Source organism: Hemiscyllium ocellatum, chromosome 19, assembly GCF_020745735.1.
Source record: "Hemiscyllium ocellatum isolate sHemOce1 chromosome 19, sHemOce1.pat.X.cur, whole genome shotgun sequence".
Lineage (NCBI taxonomy): Eukaryota > Metazoa > Chordata > Chondrichthyes > Orectolobiformes > Hemiscylliidae > Hemiscyllium > Hemiscyllium ocellatum.
This window is the reverse complement of record NC_083419.1, coordinates 45,586,676-45,598,726: the sequence shown is the minus strand read 5'-3', so window position 1 is coordinate 45,598,726 and position 12,051 is coordinate 45,586,676. Positions and strand designations below refer to the sequence as shown.

General features: G+C 41.0%; 1 protein-coding gene across 1 annotated transcript in view; it reads right to left on the bottom strand.

Annotated features, from left to right (window-relative positions):
- LOC132825070 (voltage-dependent calcium channel subunit alpha-2/delta-4-like) overlaps positions 1 to 12,051 on the bottom strand; it is a 477,734-nt gene that overhangs the window by 296,973 nt on the left and 168,710 nt on the right. Inside the window, exon 17 of the mRNA XM_060840078.1 lies at positions 8,354 to 8,440. Coding sequence (XP_060696061.1) covers positions 8,354 to 8,440 — 87 coding nt within the window. The remainder of the gene's footprint in view (positions 1 to 8,353; positions 8,441 to 12,051) is intronic.

The following is a 12,051-nucleotide window of genomic DNA, read 5'->3' as shown; positions in this document are numbered from 1 at the left end:
CTGTTTGAACGAAGTAGTATGTACACACAGGGAGCCAATGCATTAGGACCATCAAGGTTTAGGGACCCTGCAGATTCGGCTCTTGTACAATACATATGTCTATGTGTAACGTTCTTGCCCTCTAAATAGTCTCACAACAGTGTATCTTGCAACTCCATCCCTCACAGGTCAAGATACTTCCCCAACCATTTCAAGGTGTGGTGACTGACATTTTCTTTTCTATTGCATAATTTCAATTTCCAGCACATGGATGGTGGCACTGGGCAATGTATCCCAGCCTTCACCTCTCAGTGTTGGTGAGTCCCTAGACACCCAGATTACCTTCCATAGACCCCAATAGCTTCACACCTCCCCAGTTCTCCACCCAACCATCTATATGAATTTCCACGTGCCCACCTGCCTCTCAGTCCCTGCAGATGAAATGGCCATGCTAGATGTGATTATATATTACCCCCTACCTGAAGCCAGAAAAAGTCCTGAATGTGAACTGAGGCCTGCACCAGCATTATCCTGTTCCTATCCATGCTTTATAATTTCCCAAGCATACAAAATACAATTGATCAACTCCCCCCAACCCTGAGACCACTGCCCCTAATCCACACAGATAGGTTACCCAGTCTCCTGTCAGCAACTGCAGCACAATCCTTGTTCCCCTCCATGCCACACTCCCACCCCAGGTTCTCTGGATGGATCGACTGACTGACGATGGCCTACCCCTCAAGTAATCTAACTGGACAGCCCTGAATGAGAAGTGTCCAGTGCCCTGACTGAGGTCCGTATATTTTCCCGACTGCAGTAGCCCTACTCCCCAAACTCACCACTTCGGAGCTACAGGACTAACCCTGACCCACTCCCAGACTAGATGAATGGACTCCCTAATCGAGGACAGCACAACTAGACTCCTGACTGTGTCCAATCCCTTGGACTGATAAGACAGACTGCACTTGCCTTACATTGAGCCCATCGGAACCCCCTGACTGACTGATGTCCCTAGACTAAGGACTGTTGACCAGCAAGGCAATGTGTGACTGTGTCAATAGGCACTGCAAGGTGTGGCAGGGATGTTGAAAGCATGTATGGAGACTCTCAGTAAGTAAGTGCTAAGAGGGCAAGTTAGAAACCATGAGATGCAGCCTGGTCGAATGTGTGAGCTGGGTTCCTGGGCCTGTGCACAAGAGTGTTCTTGCAGCAGCCTTTCAAATTTTTGTTGCTAATGTGTCCTGAAATTCAGGCCTCAACTTGTGAAGCATCAGAAGTGGATCAGAGTTGCCATGAGAATCTTGAGGGATTGGCAACTATTGGTTGCTGCTCTCTGTGGCTGAAGGGTGGGCGCAACTGGTGACCATGGATCATGCCCTCAAATGCTATTTGGTACTCAGCAATATGGAGGGTCTTCACAGCCAGCAATGGGATTTGTCACTGGGTGCCAATTCTGAATTCCATGTCGAGAATTCTTGGTATCTAATTTGCTCGCAGCAGGTGGCAGAATAGGAAACTGCATATTAATGAGGTGAGATGTGCAGTTAATAAAGTCATTAACAAGCAACAATCCCCCTTAAATGGACAACTCACCATTGCAAAGTGAAAATTTTGCCTAGGCACCCACAGCTTAGTTAAAAGAGGCAGAGACTTGTTCCTAACATCGAGATAGATCTTGGTCTCTCAAACAAGTTTGACATATTTCTCTCCATATATATACCTATAGTATTAATGAGAAAATGGAAACCATCCCATGGATAGACTATGGCTAGAGCTTATTCTTAAGAATGTGTTAATGATTGGGATAAAGGAATTCCTTTGTCACTTTTAAGGATTCTCCAAATGAATCTATTTGGATTCATTTAACTGAACATATTGAAGTGAGGTGAGAATTTTAATTAGTTGTTTACTTAATTTAAAAAATTGATGAAAGCTTCCAGTCGATTCTTCAAATCCAAAGATATTGAGCAAAACATTCAAGTTTTCCAAAAAGCATTTGCAGACTTCTTGACAATGAATGACAACTAGAGCAAAGATGAAGGCCAAAGTTCAAAATGTTGTTGTTGGAGACAAGACGTCAGTGTCTCCAGAGGTTCATTACAAGTAGGTTTACATAAAATCAAAAAGAAACTCAATGATGTAAATCAATGATTTGGTTGCTTTTAGCCAAACCCAATGACTGTAAACATACTCCCATTAACACCCTGGGATCTGTAGTCACCTGCTTTCAGAAAAATGCTATTTACTCACTGTTCCAGAGGGACCCTTCCACCTTGTTCCTTTTAAATAAAACCCTTCACAGGAGTAACCAACAACACTTGCCTCTATTTGAAATCCAAATTCTGAAAATAATATATATCCAAGCCAGTGAAATCTTCTTTGTTGATTAGCACAAGTATGCTTGGTATCTTTGCTAAGAAACCTAGATTCTTGGCAACTTTGTCTTTCCATTGATGCTAAGGATATGAAATACCTTTTGTGAAAGTTACTGTGCCTTTTTATTTGGTAGGCGTAAGATGTCAACTACTATAAAGCAATGTGTAGAGGGTACAGGCATAGCAATAAACATTTCAGTCCTGCAGGTCATTTTGTTGTTTTTCTATGACAAAATTGCAATTTTTCTATGCAAAATCAATCAACTCTTTGTTAAGAGACAGGTTGGTTGTCACTATATATTTCAGGTGGCAGAATTGCTGACTACTTCCAGTGCTATTTTGATGAATCAGATCACAGACAGGGAAATAATACCCTGTCCAACAATAGACTTTCCTTGGTGGTAATAGTGAGGGAGAATGTTAATACTATGGAAAATAAAATCCATGAGCCAACATCATCAGTAAGAAAAGGTTGTTTAATCGGGACTGCATGATTTACCATACTAATGTACCAAAATGTTTCACATTAAACCAATGAACATTACTCTTTTTTAATTTCGGTTCATAGAGTCATAGAGATGTACAGCACGGAAACAGACCCTTCGGTCCAACCTGTCCATGCCAACCAGATATCCCAACCCAATCTAATCCCACCTGCCAGCACCTGGCCCATATCCCTTCAAACCCTTCCTATTCATATACCCATCCAAATGCCTTTTAAATGCTGCAATTGTACCAGCCTCCACCACTTCCTCTGCAGCTCATTCCATACACATACCACCCTCTGCGTGAAAAAGTTGCCCCTTAGGTCTCTTTCCCCTCTCACCCTAAATCTATGCTCTCTAGTTCTGGACCCCCCAACTCCAGGGAAAAGACTTTGTCTATATATCCTATCCATGTCCCTCATAATTTTGTAAACCTCTATAAGGTCACCCCTCAGCCTCCGACGCTCCAGGGAAAACAGCCCCAGTCTGTTCAGCCTCTCCCTATAGCTCAAATCGCCAACCCTGGCAACATTCTTGTAAATCTTTTCTGAACCCTTTCAAGTTTCACAACATCATTTTGATAGGAAGGAGACCAGAATTGCACGCAATATTCCAACAGTGGCCTAACCAATGTTCTGTACAGCCGCAATATGACCACCCAACTCCTATACTCAATACTCTGACCAATAAAGGAAACCAAACATCTTCATCACCATCCTATCTACCTGCAACTCCACTTTCAAGGAGCTATGAACCTGCACTCCAAGGTCTCTTAGTTCAGCAACACTTGCTTTCCCAAAATGCAGCACCTCGCATTTATCCGAATTAAACTCCATCTGCCTCTCAGCCCATTGGCCCATTTGGTCAAGATCCTGTTGTAATCTGAGGTAACCCTCTTCGCTGTCCATTACACCTCCAATTTTGGTGTTATCTGCAAATTTACTAACTGTACCTCTTATGCTCGCATCCAAATCATTTATGTAAATGACAAAAAGTAGAGGACCCAGCACTGATCCTTGTGCCACTCCCTGGTCACAGGCCTCCAGTCTGAAAAACAACCCTCCACCACAACCCTCTACCTTTGAGCCTGTTCTGTATCCAAATGGCTAGTTCTCCCTGTATTCCATGAGATCTAACCTTGCTAATCAGTCTCCCATGGGGAACCTTGTCGAACGCCTTACTGAAGTCTACATAGATCACATCTACTGCTCTGCCCTCATCAATCTTCTTTTTTACTTCTTCAAAAAACTCAATCAAGTTCGTGAGACATGATTTTCCACGCACAAAGCCATGCTGACTATCCCTAATCAGTCCTTGCTTTTCCAAATACATGTACATCCTGTCCCTCAGGATTCCTCCAGCAACTTGCCCACCACTGAAGTCAGGCTCACTGGTCTATAGTTCCCTGGCTTGTCTTTACCACCCTTCTTAAACAGTGGCACCACGTTTGCCAACCTCCGGTCTTCCGGCACCTCACCTGGGACTATCGATGAAAATGAATATTTTGCATCAGTATTTACTGTGGAAAAAGATATGGAAGATATAGACTGTAGGGAAATAGACAGTGACAATTTGCAAAATGTCCAGTTTACACAGGAGGAAGTGCTGGATGTGTTGAAACGGTTAAAGGTGGCTAAATCCTCAGGACCTGATCAGGTGTACCTGAGAACTCTGTGGGAAGCTAGAGAAGTGATTGCTGGGCTTCTTGCTGAGATATTTGTATCATCATAACATAGTATCAAATTCAAATATCATCTCCTCAGTCACTTTGAATATACAAAGGCAGCATATCTTGGTGGAATTTCAAAACATTCTGCCTCGAAGAATGCTGTGTTAGGTACCCTGGAGTCATTATGGGCAGAAGTCAGAGGCTGATCAAAATGGACCAAGGCACGATTTGTGGCAGAATTGTGTAGGAGTCTGATGAAATCTATCTTGATGTCAGGAACATCTTGATCCATGTTTTACTCTTTTGAGAAGTATTGTGGTGAGTTTTTCAAGGGGCAGTAGTGAGCTGCCAATTAACAGTGATTATTTCTTGTTGATTCTTTGTGATGGCTCAGTTTGCTTCATAAATATTAAGTTTTCTGTCTTACCAAACATGCTAAAAAAGCTAGACATTGCTAGATTTTGACATGAAAATCCGAATTGGTACCTGGCAACTTCAGCTCTCTGCTTCCTGTGAAGGACCTCCATATTGAACACAAGGCAGCAACATCGAAGGACATGCTACATTGGCACTACCAGAACACCCTGTACCCACAGATATTGGACCTAATTGTATGCCACCCTTTAAGAACACTCATGGCACAGTGGTTAGCACTACTGCCTCACAATGCCAGAGACTCGGGTTCAATTCCCGCCTCAGGCAACTGTCTCTGGAGTTTGCACATTCTCCTCGTGTCTGTGTGGGTTTCATCTACGTGCTCCGGTTTCCTCCCACAATCCAAAGATGTGCAGGTTAGGTGAATTGGTCATGCTAAATTGCCTGTAGTGTTAGGTGAAGGGGTAAATGTAGGAGAATGGGTCTGGGTGGATTGCTCTTTGGAGGGTCAGTGTGGACTTGTTGGGCCGAAGGGCCTGTTTCGACACTGTAAATAATCTGATTATAATTATAACCCTGATTCACCAATAGGATACTTCTGCATTTCAATATAATGTCTCAGATTGCACCAGCAACTGTTATAATAAAGCAAAGAACCGTAGATGCTGGAAATTTGAAACATGAAACAAAGTATTTAAAAAATTTAGTAGATCTGTAAGCATCTATGAACAGAAAATGGAGTGAACCTTCTGGGTTTTTTTTCAACTATCATTATAATGTTGCTGTGAGGACACTGTGAGCTCGGGGACACTCATACTCAGTTCAAGGATTGCACCAGATTGCATCAGGATGGGTGACAGTAAATAAGGAAAATGTTTCAGGCAATAGTGAGAGTGGTAGATCATGAGTTTTGGTGGCAGATGGGTACAGTCAATGAAACAGAGTGAGTGTAAGGTTTTGGAGAGAAGATGGAACTTCAGCTGGCAAAGCGAAGACTATTGACCTTCTTACATTGCTGTGCATTCTTCCAGATGCCTGAAACTGCTTTAACCCAGGTGAGAATCTCAGACTGGGCTGGCATGGTCTGATGCCGTGGCCTCCTCTGCAGGTCATGGGACAATGTTACCACATTGTCCAGCAGGATCACGTCACTGAATTACCCCTGTCTGCGATGTGCAGGGCAAATGTCAGGCATCATAGCAGGCAGCTCCAGGCTGACTGCGTTTGTCTAGGTGTACAATGGGCTTTAAAAGATAGCACAGGCAAAGGGGATGTCAATGAATTCTGGTATATTTGCTGAGTGATGAGTTGTTCCAGGAACAACTGGGTCAGAATTGGATGTGAGACACACCCCAGGGGCATGGTAGGTAGTTAATCATAGAACCATCAGTAGAATCCCTACGATGTGGAAACAGGCCATTCAGCCCATTGAGTCCACACCAACTATCTGAAGAGCATCCCACCCAGACTTAAGCTATCCCTATAACCTTGCATTTCCTATGGCTAATACACCTAACCTGCACATTCCTAGATGTGATGGGCAATTTAGCATGGTCAGTCCATCTAATCTGCACATCTTTGGACTGTGGCAGGAAACCAGAGAACCCAGGAGGAAACCCATGCCAACATGGGGAGAATGTGCAAACTCCAGACAGTTTCCTGAGGCTGGAATCAAACTTGGATCCCTGGCACTGTGAGGCAGCAGTACTAACCACTGAGCCACCATACCACCATACCACCCTGACCGGGTTCCCTTATTGGGATGACCTTGGTAAAATACAAGAAATCCATTTACCTGATGGTAGAAATCTCTTCAATAAACTTGATGCAATTAACACTTAGTCAAAAAAAGTGAGATTCAGCTCTAAGATCTCATCAATGATATAAGCATGTCAATACTATGCAGGAATGAGAATGTGACACTAAGAGAAATGCCCTTAAAAGTTTGCAAACATTATCCCAAAGAATATAAATGACAATGAAAATACACTGAAGTATGCAGTGTAATTAGGAAGCTTAGTCAATAAGTTCTAAAGCAGAGTTGAATGCCCAATAGCAGTGTTCTGAAAACAGGATAGCATTGACAATTCTGTGAGTTATTTAAATTTTTGATGATGGTAGGGATAAGGTTAACTGGCAGCCTGTGATACAGGAAGTTCTCCTATAACGGTGTAGCTGCGTTCCAGTGAACCCTTGTTTAATAGAAAATGGCTTAACAGAAATAATAGGGCCAATGGGAAAAGTGGGGTTAGGGACAGACCAGCAAAAAATATCACTCTCAATCGCTCAAAAATCACCCAAAAGCCTAACACAAAATATAACACAGCGTGAATGGAAGTTTAATTCATATTTATTCATGGAACAAAAGCAAATTTAACATATTACATTGAAAAAATATTGTTAATGCAGGGACAGAGGGTCATCATCATCACCACAGGTGTAGTTGTGGAAGTGGATGGTTGTAGTTGATTGAATTCTGACTGTTTCTTGGGGGTTGGTTTAGATTGTGTGACATGCAGATACAAGAACAAATTAGAAAGGCAAATGACATATATCAGTGCAATGCAGTCCTGCAGGAATTAAACAGGACTCATACAAGAATTATACAAGAATATTCTTGTTTCAGATGGAAAGCAATGAGCATTCATTAGTTTAATTTTTATGATGAAGCTGCTCAATGTACCTCTCACATGCACTGACAGCAGCTGACATCGGAGCATGCATAGAACTAATGCATGTGGAATGATCGCCGGAGGAATTGTGCTATTGTGAACAGGGGTAAGCGTTCCCAAAAGTACCATCCCCTAACTCTTCAGCAATGTTATAGCCAAATCGCACTGAGGAAACACACTTTATACAAGAAGTACCTGTATTCGATTTAACATTTTTATATTCCTATAATACACAATGGATAATGTTATTTAAATTGAAGAACAACTTTTTAACATTTAAAACACTTTACAGAAGTATGAGGAGGCTAGAATTTGACACAGAGTCAAACGGAGATTAAAAAAAATTTAAGGAGGGAGTTCATGGCAAAGGGTTGAGATATCTGAAAGCAGAACTACCAATGGTAGGGGGAAGACAGTGTGGGCTGCAGAAGATCTCCAAGTTAGAAGAGTGCAGAGTTCATGGAGGACTATTACACTGGATGAGATAACAGAATTTGGAAGGGCAAACATCACTGACACACTCAAACATGAGAATAAGAATTTAAATTTGAGGCATTGATGGAGTAGAGGTAAAAAAACAGGTATGTGCTGTGAGACTAAGGCAAATTATAGATTAGAATACAAGGAGCAGAGTTGTTGAGGTTTAAATACGGGAGCCAAGTAGAGAGAAAATTAGAATAAAAATCTCTGAAGATACCAAATGCTTGGATATAAGGTTTCATCAATAGAGACCTGAAGCAAGGGCAAAGACACTGTTGCAGAGGTGGAAGAAAGGAAAATAAAAATAAAATTACTTACAACTTCATCTGTGTCTTCCCACTCCACCTCTGAAATGTCCACACTGTTGTAATTTGGTTTTGGCTTTATTTTTTTTCCATCTTTGTACTAGAATTAATAAGAATGAATTATAATACATCCAGAGGCACATTTAGAGTAGAACAGACAAATTTATGGAAGAAACATGGCACAATGTATTGAACTCAAACGTATTTTGCCACAGTACTACAAAATTGTCCTCTAACAATTCCATTTCATACTAAGTTCTCGCCATTTGGTATCTGGATGGAGAAAGGAAGAGTTAAGCAAAGATTCCCCAACAGGAACAAGCGAAAATGACTAAAGCCAGTTTTGTAAATTTCCTAATGATAGATTACAGAATAATACTGATAAGGACTTGAGCCTTTCTGTTAGTATCTATTTTGGGATATAAGTAGCCTTATACTCCAAAGTAGCCCTTACTCTGCAAGTGCACATTTATGGTGGTGAAATGCACTGGTCGTCATCATCTGAAGGATGCAAAGTAAGCATGTCATGATGTCAGTATGCAAATGTTGATGTGACTCTTGTAACAATCCCACTTGATGACAAGTCAGATCTGAGAGTATAACCTAGCTTGATTGATTATAATTTTAATTTTTGCAGATGGTTACTATGGTAGTTCATCACTTAAAACATCTACGCAAAGCTAAAGTTTTTATTTAAAATGAGCCCAAGTCATTGTATAAAAGAAAAAGAAATGATACATAAAACAGTTTAGAAGGATCTTAACATAAAATGAAACAAAGTCAATTTGTTTCTCAATTATATCCTTTACAGCTGCTCAGTGCCAGTAAAGTGGTTTTCCAATCTTAACTCTTCATTTCTTATTGAACTGTCATTTTCTAAGTTTTAGGCTGACAGCCTTCTTTCCAATTTTGATTACCTAAGCCTCTTAATTTCTGACAGTTTGAAAACTCATATAAATGTGGAGATTTTAAAAACTAAACACTTCTGCTAAGGAAAAACTTCTCTCTTGAATTGAATTTAAAAAAACAATGCCCTCTGATCTGTTTTCTGTATATATTGTGTCAGTTCAATTTTATAAATATTTTGTCATTTAATTCACAGGTATCCTGCTAGGTACTTGACTTAAATCATGTCTTATTTGGGAATCATGTCTTTGTTCCCTGTTCCAAATGACTTTCTGACGTCTTTCAAACAAAGCTAGCTTCACAGAACTGAAACCCCAATTTTAGTTCTACCTCTACTTCAAAATCCCAAATTTTAACAGTAACTCATATTTCCCTAGCACACTCCAAAAGGCCATTTTTAATGAAAAACACCTAGCTACTACATTCTTACACGACAACTGAAAAAGCATAAATCAGCAGGATGGACATTTGTGGTATTTTCAGTAATTTTTGTAGCTGCTTCATGTTGTAAAAACCTACAGTACATAGTGTAACAGATGCTGAAGCAATTTTATTTTGGCAATGTAAAGACTTTTGCACAAATCATTTGTATCCTGACATGGATGCACAAATTGGAATTCCTCTTGCAATATAGAATTATGGAGAACAAATAGACATCACAGAAACCACAGCAAGTTGCTAGAAGAATGAGGAGAAAAGCAGGAAGAACTCTCTGCAGAAGGGCATCCACAAAGTGTGTTAAGAAGAATGGGAAGAATTTAATGCCACACCCATCGGCAGTGTTGGCAGTGTTGTGGGGAAAAACACCAGTCTCGGAGTCAGAATTGGGGTTCAATGACAGAGTTTATTGCACAAGCAAATACCGGAGCTCTTGCGAGAGAAAGACACCAACAGCACAGTGGTCAGCTGTGAGTCTTCTCTTGACCCGGAGCACATGTCGAGAAGCTTTTATACATCTTGTGATACAATAGGTCAGTGATGAGATGATTGTCTCTGGTTTGTTTATGGCAATCATTGCAGAATCGTTGATAGTTTCGATAAGTTCTTTGACATTCCAGTGCAGCCTTTGTTAATGTCCATGTGGTCATTGTTAGTTTCAGTGTAGACATTGTCAGTTTCAATGTCTGCACGGAGGTCCATTGCTGTAGTAATGGTACAGTAAGGGGTGCAATTGTCCCTCTGCGAACAGATTTGGGAAGTCTGGGGTATCTGTTGCATAAGTTCCCTTAAATAGGAAAACAAATCCCATCGCCGCTCGGTAACAGATATTGTCCTGTTTATCCATGTCACCCCTGACTCCCTGCGTCTAAAATTCTCTTAGCTGGGTTTTCTCCCATATCCTGACTATTACCATGGACCAACTTGGAGGTAAAACAACTGTCTCCCACTTTGCCCTTCTCATTTTGGAAACGGCCCTCAGTTTCCCTGTGTTTAGCACCTCTACTAGGGTATGTTTAGTGTGTTCATTACAATGGACTCACTAACTCTAATGGCCAAAACAGCACCTGGGCAACCTGGTGGCTACAGGCTCTTCTGTAGTACCCTATGGGCCTTCTGTTACCGTGGTCATGGGTGACCACTGCGGAGTAAAATCCTCCCTCATTATTACAGTGGATGTGAAACTCCTTGCTGGGATCTGGCAGCCCTATCCCGGGGTCCAATATGAGCCGATTTGTGAGCTGACTATATGCCTCCTCCTGTTCTGGCCCCCAGGTTACAGGTTCCAAGGAAGGCTTGCTTCCTTTAATTAATCTCTGGACCGGTTCAGCCAATTTTGCAAATTCGGGTATAAAGCTCCGACTGTAGTTGAATAGCCCTGTGACCTTTCTAACTCCCTTGACAGTAGCAGGTAGTGACGTTGGTTGGATTGCCTTCTTGCAGTCGTTTGGCATTTCTTTAAGTCCCTGGGATATGAGGTGTCCCAGGTATAAGACTTGTGCTTTGCCAAGCTTTGCCTTTGTGGGGCTGACTTTTAATCCTGTGGTCGCCATTTCCTGTAATACTGAACATAAAGCTTCCTGGTGTCCTGACTCAGACTCTGAGGCAATTACTACGAAGACATGATGTCTTCATTCTCCACAATCCACTATGCCAGCTGTAATGAGCCAGCACGGCAAATGGAAAGGTATGTACTGGTGTCTGGGATAACCCGGCTGATGACATTGCTAATGGCTCAAGTGTATAAATCATATCATTTTTTTCCATTTATTCATGGGATGTGATTACTGCTGGTAAGTTCAACATTTCTGCCCAGTCATTGCATTCATTGCAAAGTCTATAAGCAAATAACAATGCCTATACAGACCTGTGTACATCTTGCAGACAAAGACAACAAGCAACAAAAGCATCTACCTTCTACCGTAGAAAAATCTTAAGAAGGAGGGCTGGACAATTTGAGAACACACTGACACATCACAGTCTTGTGGTCTGGTTAATTTTGCAAGTAACAGCTCTGATTCAAAATATAGAAATAACTTGAAGAGGAATGTTCCAAATGCTCTTCATACTGTCCATTGTTCTAAGTAAATGACCTTATTGGTAACTAATCTCAAATTCAGTAACTGTTACTTATACATAAACATATTCATTTTATACTAAATAGAGTTGTTATTTAAGAGAAGGGAATGTCATAATAATGCATTGTTAATTTGTTAAAATAATCACTTAAATATATGCTCAAGCAGATATTATGTCATGCGGTAAGTGTACTGTCAATTACCATTTGCAAACTGAAACAACAGTCTCCATTAAAACTCTACATCCAACCTATATTCTTCTCCTTCAGCTTTTTTTTTAAATCTAGAA